The sequence below is a fragment of the Scyliorhinus canicula genome, chromosome 8 (assembly GCF_902713615.1).
Source record: "Scyliorhinus canicula chromosome 8, sScyCan1.1, whole genome shotgun sequence".
NCBI lineage: Eukaryota > Metazoa > Chordata > Chondrichthyes > Carcharhiniformes > Scyliorhinidae > Scyliorhinus > Scyliorhinus canicula.
The window spans coordinates 7,343,415-7,362,024 of NC_052153.1; the positions used below are offsets into that span (position 1 = coordinate 7,343,415).

Consider the following 18,610-nt stretch of genomic DNA (forward strand, 5'->3'; position numbering starts at 1 on the left):
TGTTCTGGGCATGCCTGAAGCTTAGGGGATTCTGGCAGGGGTTTGCGGATGTCGTGTCCAAGGTGTTAAAAACAAGGGTGGCACCGAGTCCAGAGATGGCGATTTTCGGGGTGTCGGAAGACCCGGGAATCCAGGAGGAGAAAGAGGCAGACGTTCTGGCCTTTGCTTCCCTGGTATCCCGGAGACGGATACTATTAGCTTGGAGGGACTCAAACCCCCGAAGTCGGAGACCTGGCTATCGGACATGGCTAGCTTTCTCTGTTTGGAGAAATTCAAGTTCGCCGTGAGAGGGTCAGTGTTAGGGTTCGCCAGGAGGTGGCAGCCGTTCGTCGACTTTAGGTAAAATTAACTGTCAGCGGGTGGGAGGGGTTTAGTTTAGTGTAGAGTAGGGTGTGGGAAAAGTTGGGACCTGTGAGAGAGGAAGACGGCTTTTGCCGCATGATTATATTTGTATGTACACTGTTTCTTCTGTTATTGTTATAAAACCATAAAGACCTCAATAAAATGTTTATTAAAAAAAGGTGACATCAGTGTAAGTTATTAACACAAGCTCCCTATTATGTATCAATACAAACGGACGCAATTCTCCCAAAGATTTTCTACGAGTTCGATTCATCGGGAAGATTTCTAAGTGTGGCAGTGAGCGGGAATTGTCGCGAGTTTCCCAGCGTTCAGCCCCGCAATGCTATTCAACGTCAATTGGTCCACTTAACGAGGCCTCACGGGCTTCTCGTCTCAAATGAAGGCTCACCAGCAGATTCGCCGGGACTGCGCCCCCCCCGCTAACAAGGTTCAGCAGTGTTTAAACAGCAGGTGCACAGCCAAACCCACTCAGCTCACAGCCACGACGCCGAGTCACCCGGCCCCAAGGTTTGGAGACGCGGGCCCGGAGAGGCTCTTGGATGTGGACAGACGGAAGAATCCTCACGGCCTTTGAGGAACGGGCCCTGGAGGTGACGGGAATGGCTGAGGACAGAGCGGTCACCAATGCGGAGGTCAGCGCATGCCAGAGAGGTGAGGATCCACCGGGCCCCACCCAAATGGACTGCCACACACGAGTTGTTATTGCCATACCCACTGACCCATCCCTCCCACTGACCACGTGCTCATTCTCCCGCAGGGCGCCCTGCCGACGCTGCCATTGTGAACCTTACTGATCTTACTGATGTCACGTCGCGTTGGCAAGGTTTCAATGTTCTCTGAAGGGGGGAAATAATGTGATGGGGAGGGAGCGCCTTTAAACAGATTTAAATGTATTAGGTCACCGGCAAGGGGCTGGCGGGGGGGGGGGGGGGGGGGGGGGGGGGGGGGGGGCAAATCGGAAACACGATCTTGCCGGCGAGAATCGCGTTTCCCAAGTCTTGTGAGATTTTGTACCCATGTCACCGTTCTCGCTGACAGCGAACACGGGCGCAATACCGCCCCCAAAGTTTGAAGGAATTAGTTCTTTCGCAACTGCATCGGTTTATGCTGATTGCAGAGATGGTTTGAAATGGCAATAAAACAGAATTTGAGCTCTTTAAACTTCCGCAAGGAATTCTTGGCCAGGGACACCTACCCATCTCCATTTCGCTGGACACGTTCAGGTCAATTGCCGTAAAAACCCATCTGGTTCACTAACATCCTTTAGGGAAGGAAATCTGCCGTCCTTACCCTGTCTGGCCTACACGTGACTCCAGACCCACACAGCAACGTGACTGACTCTTAACTGCCCCCTCTGAAACAGTCAAGTGAAACACTCGATTCAAAGGCAATTCGCCAACAAATCCCAGTGAAGCCCTCATCCCATAAAAATTCCAGACCAGCTGTCAAATAAAAAAAGTACTTACCAACAAGCCATGGGTTGCGTGGACTGTGACACATCTGGAGAAGCAATGGTGAATTGCGAGGCTTTTCAGGTACGTTGGTGAGCTGTAGCCCCCACGTCCATCCACATCGCCACAGAGGTGGAAGTGTACAGGGTAACTGCCCATAACCTGCTGGCCCATGTGTACCAGCTCCACATTGGAGAGATGAACTGATGTAAAATTCTTCAAAATCTTTAACACAGTGAACACAAGCGGAACAAAATAAGGGTTAAAATTGGGTTTCTACCCAAAGGGAAACACAAGAAGAAAAATCAAGTCCGGTCACTGTCTCTGAAGATTATTTTTTACCGTGGAAGTAGTCAGTTTCCACAACACGAAGACCAGAAGACATAGGAGCAGAATTAGGCCACTCGGCCCATCGAGTCTGCTCCTCCATTCAATCATGGCTGATATTTTTCTCATCCCCAATCTCCTCCCTTCTCCCTATATCCCCTGGTCCCTTATTAATGAAGATCCAATCTATCTGTCTTAAAGACACTCAGTGATTTGGCCTCCACAGCCTTCTGCGGCAAAGAGTTCCACAGATTCACACACCCTCTGGCTGAAGAAATTCCTCCTCATCTCTGTTTTAATGGATCGTCCCTTTAGTCTGAGATGGTGTCCTCTGGTTCTAATTTTTCCGACAAGTGGAAACATCCTCTCCACGTCTACTCTATCCAGACCCCGCAGTATCCTGTAAGTTTCCATAAGATGCCCCCTCATCCTTCTAAACTCCAACGAGTGCAGACCCAGAGTGCTCAACCGTTCCTCAGATGACAAGCTCTTCATTCCAGGGATCATTCTTGTCAACCTCCATTCTTGAAGACACTTCTACCATCTCTGCACCACAGCTGAATAGAACTGCCTCAATAAGCATTCTATAAAGACAATAGTAAACCCTTTCAACGCCGAACATTGTGGGAATGAATTCACTGGGATGAGAAGATTATCCCACGAGGAATGTCGGAGCAGAATGGGTGGGCCTGCGTTCTCTGGAGTTTGGAATTGGGCAGATTGATTGCATTGAAACATGCAAGTTTCTGAGAGGGCTTGAGAGGCAGAATCCAGTTCACATGACAGCTAATGGTTGAGCACAATGGACAAGATTAAAAATTCTATTGCTCCTCTACAAACACTCCGCGTTTCCCTAAATCCGCCTGAAGTAAAGGTTTGAAAACGAATTACAATGCTGGCCGTGCAATCGCAATTAAAGTCAGTCCTGTCATGTGAAAGTACCTTTTGAGAAATGGGTGTTTATAAATGGGTGTGTATATAAATATCTGTAGTGAGTCTTCTGGATGTTGAAAGTACAGCTCAACAATTACTTAGTGTTGTATTCTTTGGGTGTTGTATTTGAATTGATGGTTGCTAAGATGTTCACTGTATGTTTTAAAAAGGTTAACTTGAGTTCATAGAATAAACATTGCTTTGCTTCAAAAAATACTTTTCCATTTCTGCTGTACCACACCTGTAGTGTGGGCCGTGTGCTCCCCATACCACAATCTATTAAAAGTTGTGGGTCAGGTGAACTCCATGATACACTTTGGGGTTCTCTAAACCCTGGCCCATAACAGGCCCGAGTCCACATTTACAGCTCAGAGGCCTGTCCCTTCGGTCAATCTCACCTTTAGATGTCCCCCAAATGTGTCGTGCTCAAAGAACTGACACCAGTTGTTACCGTAGCAGGAATCCTCCATCTCCCCCTCAATGACAAGGTTCCTCGTCAAAACCCCCACCTCTGCTCGCATGTCAATCCCATCCACAATCTCGCCAACGTGAAGAAACTGGGCTTTTCCTGAAAAAAAGGAAAGCAGAGAACATAGAACATACAGTGCAGAAGAGGCCATTCGGTCCATCGAGTCTGCACCGACCCACTTAAGCCCTCACTTCCACCCTATCCCCGTAACCCAATAACCCCACCTAACCTTTTTTGGTCACTAAGAGCAATTTAGCGTGGTCAATCCACCTAACCTGCATGTCTTTGGACTGTGGGAGGAAACCGGAGCAACCGGAGGAAACCCACGCAGACACGGGGAGAACGTGCAGACTCCACACAGTCACCCAAGGTCGGAATCGAACCTGGGACCCTGGCGCTGTGAAGCCACAGTGCTATCCACTTGTGCTACCGTGCTGCCCAGAGCATGAAAGCCTCAAGCTCTGATGGTAACCGAGGAGAGAGTGTTACATCAGCAAAGTATTCTAATGAACAGAACTTTTATGAAATGATTGGGGGTGTGGGGGACAGGCCCCAGATCCAACCCCATCCTGAAGTCAATCAGGTATTTCCAGATATCTGATTGGTCAAAAACACGCCCATGTGGGCGACAGGGTGGCGCAGTGGTTAGCCCTGCTGCCTCATGGCGCCGAGGACCCAGGTTCGAATCCCGGCTCTGGGTTACTGTCCGTGTGGAGTTTGCACGTTCTCCCCGTGTTTGCGTGGGTTTCACCCCCCCCCCCACAGCCTAAAGATGTGCAGGGTAGGTGGATTGGCCACACTAAATTGCCCCTTAATTGGAAAAAAATTATTGGGTACTCTAAATTTATATTTTAAAAAACCATGCCCATGAATATATGAGAGTGCTAATAAATCCAGTAGGAAATTCAGGAGAAATCTCTGATGCATGCAGGAGCTATAGTGAATTGTGTCAATTGTATGTCAATTGTGTTTAATTCCATGCAGATGAAGAGCATTAATTGGGGTTTTGCTTGAGCACATATCAAGTGTTGTGGGCGCGATTCTCCCAAAACGGGAGAAATCGTAAGGCTGGCGTCAAACCCGGGCGGGTTTGACGCCAGCGCGCCCCTTCCCGACCGGGAACCGATTCTGGTCCCCGGTCGGGGCTAGCAGCCCGACGCCGCAAGCTCCGGCATCACGGGCTTAACGAATTTCGTTAAGCCCGCTTGCCGGAGTTAGCGCCGGCTGACTCGTCATATGACGTCAGCCGCGCATGCGCGGATTGGAAGACTCCAACCCGCGCATGCGACAATGACGTCATCGCGTATTTGCGCGAAACCCGCACATGCGCGGGCCAGGATGCCCCTCAGCCGCCCCGCGAATGGATACTGCGGGGCGGCGGAAGGAGAAAGAGTGCACGGGCATCGGGCCCGCTGCCCGCGATCGGTGCCCACCGATCGCGGGCCCATGGCACCCTTGGCACGGCCGTGGTACTGCCGTGCCAATCGGTGCCATGGTTATAAAAAGCGAGTTGTTCCCGCCGTTTTTACGAACGGCCAGACCAGGTGTGATTGCCGTTCGTAAAAACAGCCGTAAAGGGCTGGGACTTCGGCCCATCGAACAGCTGTGAATCGCTGCCGGCCGTAAAAAAACAGCGGCAGCGATTCGTGTCGGGAGTTGGGCGGGTGGGGGGGAGAATAGCGGGAGGGCGGGAAAAATGTCGGGAAGGCCCTCCCGCTATTCTCCGACCCGTCGTGGGGGGCGGAGAATCACGCCCAGTGTGCTTCAGTTCGGAGGTGTACACTTGTAACATTTCACTCTGTAAATAAATCTAAGACTGAGTAAAGGGTAGTCCCTCTTTTATTCTTCACCAAGTAGCTTTCCAGAACAGAACAAATAGCACAGGTGCACATAGGACAAGCATGTAAGGGAAAAAGGAATAGAACGGCAGCACAGTGGTTAGCACTGCTGCCTCACAGCACCAGGGACCCGGGTTCGATTCCAGCCTCGGGTGACTGTCTGTGCGGAGTCTGCACTTTCTCCCCCCGTCTGTGTAGGTTTCCTCCAGATACCAAGGTTTCCTCCCACAGTCCAAAGATGTGCGGGTTAGGTGGATTGGCCATGCTAAATTGCCCGTAGTGTCCAAGAGTTAGATGGTGTTACAGGGGGTGGGAGAGTGGCTCTAGGTAGGGTGCTCTTTCAGAGGGGCTGTGCAGACTCTATGGGCTGAATGGCCTCCTTCTGCACTGTAGGGCTTCTATGGATCTATGGTTCTATGGATATGTTATTAGCAACGAGATGAAGAGAATTATTGTGTGAAGCATAAATAGCAACAGAGACCCATTGGACCAAATGGCCTGTTTACATGCTGTAAATAATATGTACTTGCTACACTCTAAATCACATTTTAATTATTATGAGTTCCATTTGGATTTAAAATATCACCTCACTCATGCGATGCCTAATTAAAAATGCACTCTTCACAGCTGGACTATTAGAGGTTAGAATTCCAATTCCAATTCTCTTTCCACACCCAGTGAAGCACTAAGGCAGACTAGGGGGCGATTCTCCAATATTGGGCCCAAGAGTTCGCGCCGTCGTGAACGCCGTTGCGTTCACGACGGCGTGAACCGGGCCCGGTTACACACGATTCTGGTCCCCACAGGGGGCCAGCACAGCGATGGAGCGGTTCATGCCGCTCCAACCTCCTTATGCGGCGCCAAACGGGCGCCGCACCAACCCGCGCATGCGCAGGGGACTTCTTTTGTGCGCCGGCCCCGACCAACATGGGGTCGTTGTTCAGGGGCCAGTCGCGCCTGGGAGAGGCCGGCCCGCCAATCGGTGGGCCCTGATTCCGGGCCAGACACCATCGGAGCCCCCGCCCCGGTGAAGGAGCCCCCCCTCCCCCACCACAGGCCGCCTCCCCGACCGTTCCCGCAGGGTTCCCACCGGCAGCGACCGGGGGTGAACGGCGCCGGCGGGACTCTGTCGTATCAGAGTGGCCACTCGGCCCATCCAGGCTGGAGAATCGGCGGCCCCGCCGATTCCAGCGGACCGCGGCTGGCGCTCCGCCAAACGGAGCGCCGCAAATGGCGCCGATTCTCCACACCTCGGAGAATCGCGCGCCGGCGTCGGTGCGCGGTGTTTTCCCGGCCAGCTCGGGGCTCGGTGAACCTTCCACTCTTACCGCCAGCCATTAGATTTTGCAGGTTGACACTTAACCCATTTGTCCGCATTACGAACGCACCTTCCTTGGCCATCAAGTCCTGGGGTGGGGCGTGAGCCCAGAGCTTCGCGCTCAGGGGCGGAGACGCTAACCCACTGTGCCACAAGACCTCCCAACTTTAGAAGCCACGTGAAAATCTGTTATTTGGCAACATCAGTATAATCCTGGTATGTAACGGGCAGGCTCGAGGAAGGATAGGCAAAAAAGAGCGAAACAAATAGGCTGAAACTTCAGGGGAGATTGGATCGAGATCTACAACATGATGACAGGCTGAGTCAGGGTAGTCAAAGAAAGGTTGTTCCTGTTAACCGATGGTACAAGGACAAGGGACAGGTTTAAGGTTTTAGGCAAAGGTTGTAAGAAAGAACATTTTACACAGCGAGTAGCGATGGTGGGGGGGATGGTGGAATTAGTGTGATGAATGTCGGACATTTATATATATATATATATATATTGTATGATGCGTCTGTTACAGCAATGTTATTAAAAGAACTTTGTGGTGTCCAGATTATATGTCTGTGAAAGCTGTGATTAAGGGGTTACCAGTTGGGCAGGCTGTGAGGTCACTCATGGGAGGGGTTGGGTTCATGTTTAGTTTCATTTTCAGCCCTGCCCCATGTCTGCTGTTTTTAGTTTCACTTCTGCTCTGGGTTCTGACGAACGGAAGCGTGACTTCTGAAAGCTTCTCTCCCAAGGACTGTGCGTATAAATCGGTAAGCCACGAGTGTTGCCTGTACTACTGAGTGGCATTTGACCTGTGTGTGTGAATTTTGCTCGATTGAAGTTCAGAAGTAGATGGGAAAGTGAACTCAACGACCTGTCTTCTTCTGTAAGAACGGCTTATTGAAAAGCTGTTTTTTTCACTTGGGTGATAATGGGGTGGGTCCTGTGATGATAATAACGTCTGTTTGAATATTAAAAGATCCCTTGTTAGTGGAATCACGCCTGGAGCGAGAAATCCTTTCCTTAACAGTTTACACATTTAAAAGTTGCTGGTGCCCCGTCCGGTTTCCTGATATAACCTGGGGTCTGGTCGGTGTACCGAAACAGCAGAGACTATCAGTGCTTCCAGAAGGAAACTGGACGGCCATTTGAGGGAAATAAACGATAAAGGCTCTGGGGATAAAGCGGGGGAGTGGGACTGACTGAAATGCTCGAGAGAGAGAGAGAGAGAGAGAGAGAGAGCCAGCATGGACCAATGGGCTGAATGGTCTCTTCCTGTGCTGTAATGACTCGTTAAGGTGCGGACAGATGCAGAACGTGTTTTGGATGTGCACATCGGTGATATTGGTCAAAAACGGGAAACTTACCGATAGTTATTTTAGCTCTTACACTTTCTCTGATGAGATTTTACAGGATTTTTATTGTAACACAATGACAGTATTGCGACTGGTATTAAAATATATTACAACATATTTGAGTGAAAAGGAATTTTTATTTATTTGTAAAGAAAGAAGCAGTTCAATAGTTATTAATCCCTGGGGGTAAGTTGTCTTCACAGTCTCAATGTGGTTTATTCAGCAGCAACAGTTAGTATTCTGGGATTCCCCTTGCCTGCCGTGACGCACAAACATTTCACCTCCCAGCTGTGGCCCGTGCCAAGAATAACTGGTTACACCCCCACCCGCCTGTCTGGTACCATCCTCGCTGAGCATACCCAGGTCGGCAGGCTGGCACTGCCCGGTTCGTCATTACAATGTTTAGTGGCCACAGAGGAGTCCAAACCAAGCGGCGTAAAGAAACCTGTTTTTATGAATAAACAACTATTTACAGAAAAACATTTCAGATGCCAGCCGGCACTGATCTGCTCAGCTCCCGTTTGGGCCAAGCTTTTATTGCCAGAGTCCATTACTCAGGTGCTGGAGGTGGGGGGGGGGGGGGGGGGGCACGGCAGCGCAGTGGTTAGCAATGCTACCTGACGGCGCCGAGTCCCAGATTCGATCCCGGCTCTGGGTCACTGCCCGTGTGGAGTTTGCACATTCTCCCCGTGTCTGCGTGGGTCTCACCCCCACAACCCAAAGATGTGCGGGGTTAAGTGGATTGGCCACGCTAAATTGCCCCTTAATTTGAAGAAACATTTAAAAAAATAAATAAATTATAGTCATGAGTAGGAAAATGCAAGTCGATTTTGTGATATTTGGTGTGTTTTATTAGGTGGGGGGGGCGGAGGGGGGAAGTGGTGAATGAAGTTGATCATTTGCCGTTGTTACCAGCGACGTTTACAGAGGAACCAGATAAACCATATTAAACGTGCCAACCTTTTCCAATGGTGCACACAGTAGTCCACGCATTGCCAAGTGCAATTACTCCATATTAGGCAGCCTCGCTGGCCCCAACAGTCACGCCTGCTCCCCACCCCCACATCCTCCATGGCACAGTGGTTAGCACTGTTGCTTCACAGCTCCAGGGTCCCAGGTTCGATTCCCGCTTGGGTCACTGTCTGTGGGGAGTCTGCATGTTCTCCCTGTGTCTGCGTGGGTTTCCTCCGGGCGCTCCGGTTTCCTCCCACAAGTCCCGAAAGATGTGCTTGTTAGGTGAATTGGACATTCTGAATTCTCCCTCCGTGTACCCGAACAGGCGCCGGAATGTGGCGACGAGGACTTTCACAGTAACTTTGTTGCAGTGTTAATGTAAGCCTACTTGCGACACTAATAAAGATTATTATACAATTCCTGCGATTGTTGCTCAGAACCAAGGCGTAAACCTTCCGTCACAACCTGTTGAAACTCAAGCCGTGAATGTGACATTGAGCTGTTGGGATACGGAGCAGTAAGTATTACAGGTCTCCACAGATGCACAGGCGACGTGCTTCCACTCTGTCTAGTTTGTGTGTATCCAGAATTGGTTCCCCCAAACATAATCCAAAATATAATTGAAAACATACAAGAAAAGAGAAGGTCAAACTGGGTTTGTCACTTCTACCGACTGAGGTTTGGTGCATCTCCGGAATTCTTTTTTTTAAAATTTAGAGTACACAATTCATTTTTATTTTTTTCCCAATTAAGGGGCAATTTAGCCTGGCCAATCCACCTACCCGGTACATCTTTGGGTTGTGGGGGCGAAACCCACGCAGACACGGTGATAATGTGCAAACTCCACACGTACAGTGACCCAGAGCCGGGATCTAAACTGGGACCTCGGTGCCGTGGCCACAGTGCTAACCACTGCGCCACCGTGCCGCCCATCATCTCCGGAATTCTGGAGTATATTTGCCCCTTATTGGTCTTGGGATTTTTCCCCGACCTCTCCCGGGAATGGGGAACAGGGAGGAAATGTCTCAACTCAGTGATGCAGCTCATGGCGAATTTGCGGTGTGGTCTCAAATCTACGCTGAACTGTCGGTCCAGCACGCTGCTCACCTACCTTGCACCTTGACTTGATGTCGTTTGCATTCAGGGCAAGCAAGCAGGGTGAACTCCTCAGCCTGGTTCATGGAGTAATCAGTACTGGCTATAACAATCTGGTCGTCCTTTTCCCAGCCTTCCACCTCATCCAGCAGGTCCAGGATTAAGCCACCGGACACCTCGACATGGAATTCGGACAGTGGAATTCCTAATCGGACAGGAGAGACACCAGCAAAGTTAACACCTGAACTATTCAGTCTGTTTCCACCCCCACCCCCTCCTAAGATTGGTTTTCAAGTTACTCAACTGGATGTGTTAAAAAAATTAAAGCTTTGAACAAACGGTTTTCGATCTACTGTACTCTAAACACTAATAGAGAGTAAATGCTAAATACTTGGCATATGCAGCATAGAAACGGGCCCTTTGTCCCATCTGGCCTATGTCTGATTTATTCTCCATATGGACCTCCATCCAGCCCCTCTCCATCTCACGCTATCAGCCTATCCGTCTATTCCTTTCACCCTCATGTGTTTATCCACCTACATAGAAACATAACAAATAGAAGCTGGGGAAGGCCATTTGGCCCTTCTGCTTCAATGTACCTATCCCAGTCACATCAACCATTGTCACCACTCCTGGCTAAATGCATTTGTCCTTAATTCGTGACCAAATTTATTACTAACCTTCAGATCGATGTTCTCGAGTTTTGACCCCCCCCCCCTCCCCCCGCGCGCGCACCCCAGAAATATCTTTGTTTCTTTTCTTTTATTATGTCACGGGATGTGTGGACGTCGTTGGCAAGGCCAGCATTTATTGCCCACCCCTAATTTCCCTTCAGAAGGTGGTGTTGAGCCGCCTTCTTGAACCGCTGCTGCCCTTGTGGGGTGGGTTCGTAAATTACACTTAATCAATATCCAGGAAGCAAACTTTTTAAAAATAGGCACCCAGATGGGATGAAGGTGGTGGTCGCGATTCAGCGATCCTGTCACGCCAGACATGGGTCCAGGTGTAGCGGGCGAATCGCGTGGGAGCCCAGGCTGATGGCGGGTCAATCGACTCGCTCCGCCCAGTGTAATCTGGATCTGGCGAGATCCAGATCTGCATATTTAAATGAGCCGTATCATTTAAATACCCGCATGCCAAATTCACCCGGCGCCCATGACTTAACGGCTACGTCTAGGGGCCCTCACCAGGGCGCTGTTTAGTATTGGTCCACACAAACATGGACCAATCCTTACGACACCTTGGGGGGGGGGGGTCTCCCATGCCATGGGACATCCCCCCCCACCCCCGAGTGGTCAGTGATAGGGCAGGATGGCACCCTGGCACTCCCCCTGGCACCCAGGCACCTTGGCATTGCCAATATGGTACCCTGGCAGTGCCGCCTTGGCACTGAAAGGGTGTCTGGGTGGCAGGTAGAGGGGGAGTGACAGGGGGTGTTCCCGGAGGTCTCCCCACGGTTGGAAGGGGTGAGGGGTGTGGGGTTCACAAAAATGGAGGAGGGCCTCTAAGTACGGCCTTGGCGTAGAGAAACACCCCAAAGCCAAAGAAAAAGGCCAAGTTCCATTTGATATGGGGGTATTTCTCGGTGCTGTAATCACCGTGAATCACCCGCTAAACATCCCGTTCAGCAGACTTTAACTTCCATCTGCTGAATCGCACCCATTAAATCATTAAAAAAAAAAAATTTTTAAACTACAATGTTAATTTTCCGTTGAGGAAATTAGATCGCATGCTTTTAAAATTACATTTTCAACGCCAGATAGGTTGTTCAGCAGAGTAAGTGACTGGTTTTAAAAAAAAACCTACTTTCTAATTCTGCTAGATTTTGTTCCGTCTGTCTTTAGAGCAATTGAACAATTAGCCCGGTTCAAGGACTATAACTGTGGCCCCCCTGCAGGGGAGCGGACAATCGCTAACAGCAACTTGTTCCATTTCCATGTTTAACTGCGCGTGGACAGACAGCGGAGATCACTTTCAGCTTTACCCAGCAGTATGGGAGTCTGCTGACATCCTAGCTGTTAGTGACAGTGTAAAGCCCGGGGCAGTAATGTTTGGTACCTTTTTTCCATTGACTTGAGGCCGTTACTGCAAACTTCACTCCATCCACCGTGACAAACTCCCCGCGGCCGATTGCCTTTCCTCCGGTGTCGTGGTTCTCATAGTCTCGAACAGACTCGCTGCAGGATGAGTTACCAGCACCAATCACACCTACGAGAGCCCATGCTTGCCTGTCCGTTAAATCAGAAAATAAAATATTTACAGGAGTCACTGGAATGACCGAGGTGTGACACTGCGTCCATTCATCTAATTATTATGCTGTGAATGGCACCTTAATACCGGTCATGGTAACACAGCGGTTAGCACAGTTGTTTCACAGCTCCAGGGCCCCAGGTTCGATTCCCCGCTGGGTCACTGTCTGTGCGGAGTCTGCACGTTCTCCCCGTGTGTGCGTGGGTTTCCTCCGGGTGCTCCGGTTTCCTCTCACGGTTCAAAGATGTGCAGGTTAGGTGGATTGGCCAGGCTAAACTGCCCCTTACTGTGCAAAAAGATAAACATCTCCATTTCTGTAAGCCAGCACAGTGCGGCGCTGAGGGAGTGCTGCACTGTCGGAGGTGCCGTCCTCAGACTATAATGTCATAAGACCACAAGACATTGGAGCAGAATTTGGCCATTCGGCCCATAGGGTCTGCGCCGCCATTCAATCATGGCTGATATGTTTCTCATCCCCATTCTCCTGCCTTCTCCCCATAACCCCTTATCAGCCCCTTATTTTTTTAGGACACTAAGGGCAATTTATCATGGCCAATCCACCTAACCCACATATCTTTGGACTGTGGGAGGAAACCGGAGCACCCGGAGGAAACCCACGCAGACACGGGGAGAACGTGCAGACTCCGCACAGACAGTGACCCAAGCCGGGAATCGAACCTGGGACCCTGGAGCTGTGAAACAACAGTGCTAACCACCGTGCTACCGTGCTGCCCCCCTAATCCCCTTATTAATCAAGAACCTATCAATCTCTGTCTTTTTTTTAAATTAAAACTACCCAATTCTTTTTTTTTCCCAATTAAGGGGCAATTTAGCATGGCCAATCACCGACCCTGCACATCTCTTGGCTGTGGGAGTGAGACCCACGCAGACACGGGGAGAATGTGCAAACTCCGCACGGACAGTGACCCGGTGCCGGATTCGAACTCGGGCCCTCGGCGCCCATGAGGCAGCAGCGCTAACCAGTGTCTCGGACTTAAAGTCCCTATCTCTGTCTTCAAGCCACTCAGTGATTTGGCCTCCACAGCCTTCTGCGGCAATGAGTTCCACAGATTCACCACCCTCTGGGCTGGAGAAGTTCCTCCTCCTCTGGGCTTTTAAGGATCGTCCCTTCAGTCCCAGTCTGTGCCCTAGGGATCTCGTTTCTCCTACAGGTGGGAACACCCTCTCCATGCTCTATTCAGGCCTCGCGGTATTTTGTAAGTCATCATCACATCGCTGTTTTTTGGGATCGGGCTGTGCGCAAATTGGTTTATGAGTTTCCTCCATTGCAACACTTTAAAAGTACTCCATCAGCTGTGAAACGCTTTGGGACGACACAAGGTCGTAAAGGCACTATAGAAATGAAAGCTGCTGCCCCTTTATTGGCAGACGACATGTTAACTACCACCTCAATAATAAAATCTCAAATCAATCATATGTTAGAAGTGCTGCAATAACATTCCCGTCTCAAAGCCAAGCGACATTAAACAGACCAGCTTCGAGACCAGCTGCCAGTGCCGAGAAAACTCGGGAACAAAGAACAAAGACAATTACAGCACAGGAACAGGCCCTTCGGCCCTCCCAGCCTGCACTCCCCTGAATCTGTCAAACCAAAACAACATTTTATTGAAAATCGATTCCTCCACATCAAAATAGGGACCCGCAAAATGGAAAGTGCAACGACAACTTATATTCACAAAGCACTTTTAATGTGAGAACAACTCCCACAGGAGGCAGCAGTGGTAGGAAGCAGAATTTGCCATCCAGCCACAAGAGGGAGCTATTGAGCCTAGTTCTAGAGGGAGGTTTTAAGAGGCGTCTGAAAGGAGGAGAGAGAAGAGGAGGTTTTTGGAAAGAATTCCAGAATTTAGGATTGCTGAAGGTAGAACCGCCAATGATGCTGAACCTGGTTATATTTATTCTTTCCTGGGGTTCAGGCGTCACTTTTTGCCCGTCCCTAATTGCCCCTTGAACCGAGTGACTTGCATGACCACTTTTGAGGTCACGTGTAGGCCAGACCGGGTAAGGACGGCAGATTTCGGGTGGGGTTTTACAACAATCGATGATAGTTTTTTGGTCACCATTACTGAGACGAGCTTTATATTCCAAATTTTTTTTTTTTAAACTTAATTTAAATTCCACCAGCTGCCGTAGTAGGATCTGAACTCCTGTCATCAGTGGGTTCGCCTGGGCCTCTCGATTACTAATCCAGAGCTTCAGAGCCTGGACAGCTGAAGGCATGGTGACCAATGCTGGACCAAAAAAAATCGGCAATGCACAAGGGGTCAGAGTTCATATTTCAGGTCACGGCGAATGTGAATATGGAGCAGAGGGGAATGTAACCAGCCTCAATCTGAACCCGGGGATAACAATAAGGGCAGGAGATTGGAAAATATATCTGTGCCTCAGGGAACTGTCCGGTAACAATAATAATTGCATAGCCATCACAAGTTTATTTTATTAATGATAGGAATAGTGCTTGCAACAATTCAATTGGATCTTACCTGTAACTTAAGTTTTGAACGTGTCTACTTCCAAGCAGTTCCTGAATGGTCGTCTTTGTTTCCTGGAGTAGGTTTTTAGCAGCTGAATCCTTCACGGCGATAGCGATTATTCGGCCAGCGTCCCGGGACCGTAGGAACGCCTGCAGCCTCCTGCTCTCATTGGCAAAGTCATGGGTGTCGAACCGGTCGGACAGCAGCATCTGCCCCGTGTCCTGGTCGATCACGTGGACGTTCAGTCCGCGGGTGGCCAGCTTCTCAGAGTACGAGCCGGCCTCCAGGCCGGAGGGGGGCAGGCTCCTGGACAGCAAGGTCCAGGAGGTCTTCGGGGCACCGTGTAGCTCCAACGTGCCCCCGGCCTCCACCCCGATGAACTTCCTGCCGAAGCCCGGCACGTCTTCACCCTGGTCGGATCGGCCACACAGCGTGATCTTGGCTCGGGATTTGTAGCGGCATTTCTCCGCTCCAATGTGAAGCGCCCCTCCATCCTTTACCAAGATGTAACCACACTTTAGGGAAATATTTCTGGAACCATCCGCACTATCGGCGAATACCAGCACCCCTGTGGAATGATACATTCATTTTAAAAAGCCGCAGATTAATGAAAATCTAAAAATATCTTTAACTGATGAGATATAATTGGAGGAATAATAGTCAGAGGGGGAGGCCATTCAGCCCTTCTAGACTGTTCTACCATTCTATTGGATCGTAGTTCATCTGCATCTTCACTTTATGAATTCTTGAAACCCTTAATCTCCCGGTGAAGAAACGCTTCCGGCCTTCATCCCCAGAATGGTCGAGCTCTAATTTTATGATTACGCCCTTTAAAATAATTTATCTCTACCTACCCCTCATAACTCTTTTAATCATGCTAAACACCTCAGCTGGATCACCCCTTAATCCACAATGCTGAAGGGAATACCAGCCTAGTCTATGCAACCTATCCTGGTAAACTGAACTCCGAGATGAGGGACATGGACAGGGTGGGTAGGGAACAGCTGCTCCCTTTAGTTGAAGGGTGGGTTATGAGGGGGGCACAAGTTCAAGGCGAGGGGTGGGAGGTGAGGAGGGGATTTGAGGAAAAACCTTTTTACCCAGAGGGTGGTGACGGTCTAGAACCCACGGCTTGGGAGGGTGGTAGAGGCGGGTTGCCTCACATCCTTTAAAAAGTACCTGGATGAGTACTTGGGACGTCTTAAACATTCGAGGCTATGGGCCAAGTGCTGGCAAATGGGATTAGGATTGGCAGGTCAGGTGGCTTTCATGCCTTTCAGGTGCCGATTCGATGGGCCGAAGGTTCAAACATGGACAAAATAGCAGAATTAAAGAATTGTGCGAGAGCGACTGCCCTTAACATCAAGGCAGCATTTGATCGAGTGAGGCATCAAGGAGCCCTGTCAAAACTGGACCGAGTGGGAATCAGGGGAAAGCTCTCCGCTGACTGGGGTCACACCCAGCTCTAATGAGGATGATTCTCCAATAGCGGGAGCACTTAGAATCCCGAAAGGAAAATCCTATCCATGGGAACACCACCTGCACATTCCCCTCCAACCACACAACATCCTGACCAGGAGATACATTGCCGTAGTGTCAAAATCCTGAATGGCCTTCCCTAACAGCACTGTGGTTGCACCTACACCATGATGAACTGCGGCGGTTCAGGAAGGCAGCTCACCACCACCTTCTCAATGGGCGGCACGGCAGCACAGTGGTTAATACTCTTGCTTCACAGAGCCAGGCTCCCAGGTTCGATTCTCGGCTTGGGTCACTGTCTGTGCGGAGTCTGCACGTTCCCCCCGTGTCTGCATGGGTTTCCTCCGGGTGCTCCGGTTTCCTCCCACAAGTCCCGAAAGACGTGCTGCTAGGTGATTTGGGCATTCTGAATTCTTCCTCCATGTTGGAATGTGGCAACTAGGGGCTTTTCACAGTAACCTCACTACAGTGTTAATGTAAGTCTACTTGTGACAATAAAGATTATTATAAAGGGCAATTAGGGATGGGCAACAAATGCTGGTCTCGCCAGAAATGCACATCAAAACATAAAAAACATTGGGTGTTGTGTTACAGTAGAGAGATGTTAGGAAATTGGATCGAAGATGTAGTCAGCAATTTAGGGGTTAATAGATTGAGGGTAAACTGCTGGCATTTAATCAGAGGTATACGTCCATACCTGGCCTGTCCCATTCAGACTTAAACTCGCTAATGGGAATAAACAGGATATCCCTGTTCAACAGAGTTGATTCACTCAATATCCATTGTCCTCTGGGACACTCTTGTCTCACCAGCCATTAGCCCATTACAGAGTCTGATGGCCTCTTTTGTCAGTAGTTGCATATTCACAGCACGGACCTGTTCCGGTGTGTAAACTGGAGTGGAATATTCAAGACTGGAGACCTCAGGACAGAACCATTGTTTGAGGGGGTGGGTGAAGCTCAGAGAGAGATAAAGAATCTCATTCGAACAGGTGGGCGGGGCGGCGGGGGGGGGGGGGGGGGGGGGCAGGAGGATTTGGAAAGCCACCGAGAGAAGTGACGAAAAGCTTCCACAGAGACAGGCTCTCGGAGAGGGGTCTGAAGGAGCTGCATTAACAGCAGGAACAAGTTCGGTAAATGCAAGGATCATTGTTGCCTGTCTGCATAAGTTGAGAGCTGCACATTCACCGTACGTGGTGAGTAACGGAAATCGTGTGGTTGGATTAATACCTGTAAGTTGTTCTTGATCGGTTGAGGTTTAGAAGTCTAAATATTGTTTTTCTTTTGTCTCAGATAGTTTCGTTTGTAAAAATAATCAAGCCCTATTTCTCATCCAATCACTTCTGGAGTGAATCTGTCTTTCCGCAAAGTCTTAAAATTTAAAAAACGTTACGGTTCTGGTCCAGTATCTTAGCCGCTGTTGGGATCTGACCAGACATCGATAGTAACACAAGTCTTCTTTCCATCAGGTGGGATACTTTAACAGACAACATATCTTTAAACAGAGGCGGCGACAATCCCCGATGGTTCAGGGGAGGGGGTATGTGTACCACCTTGTTTGATATTGAGCCATGCAGTCTCAGGCAAGGCAGGGTCAATGCTCAATCTGTGCTGATGTACTTCAGCTTAAATCAGGAAAGGATCGGTGTCCACAATGGCCATACTCCAGGATGGAGTTGTGACTTAAATCCCTCCTCCGGGTGTTTGAACACTCCGCTGGGAGAGAGTGGCCGGCATGTGTGGACAATAAAGGCTGGCCTATAATTGGCTCCGCAATTAAATAATTGGTGTGTCACCCTGAGACAAGGTACCAACAATACAGATTCCAGCATCCAACCTGGAGCAGGTTCCACATCCAAAGAGAGCACAGAAGCTCTGAACAAAGTGCTAAAAAAACAAACTGGAAAAAATGTTGCTTTATTCCACATAAACCGAGGGAGAAACAGTCGGGAGCAGTTCTCCCGTGGGAAAACAGACAGGTCATCTAAAAGAGATCTGGAAAATTATAATATATTTTTTTTTTTGTTCATGGGCGTCTCAGGCTGTGTCAGCATTTGTTGCCCATCTGTAAATGCCCTTGAGGGGGCAGTTAAGAGTCAACCACATTGCTGTGGGTCTGGAGTCACATGTAGGCCAGACCAGGAAAGGACGGCAGATTTCCTTCCCTAAAGGTACATTAGCGAACCAGATGGGTTTTTATCACAATCGGTGTTGGTTTCATGGTCATCATTATTTATTTATTTTTTAAAATAAATTTAAGAATGCCCAATTAATTTTTTCCAATTAAGGGGC

At 49.5% G+C, this 18,610-nt stretch overlaps 1 protein-coding gene across 1 annotated transcript in view; it reads right to left on the reverse strand.

Moving 5' to 3' along the window:
- cemip2 (cell migration inducing hyaluronidase 2) overlaps positions 1-18,610 on the reverse strand; it is an 82,617-nt gene that overhangs the window by 38,632 nt on the left and 25,375 nt on the right. Inside the window, exons 4-8 of the mRNA XM_038804103.1 lie at positions 14,850-15,408; positions 12,154-12,323; positions 10,112-10,300; positions 3,473-3,642; positions 1,830-2,039 (exon numbers count right to left, since the gene is read on the reverse strand). Of these exons, the coding sequence (XP_038660031.1) occupies positions 1,830-2,039; positions 3,473-3,642; positions 10,112-10,300; positions 12,154-12,323; positions 14,850-15,408 (1,298 nt within the window). The remainder of the gene's footprint in view (positions 1-1,829; positions 2,040-3,472; positions 3,643-10,111; positions 10,301-12,153; positions 12,324-14,849; positions 15,409-18,610) is intronic.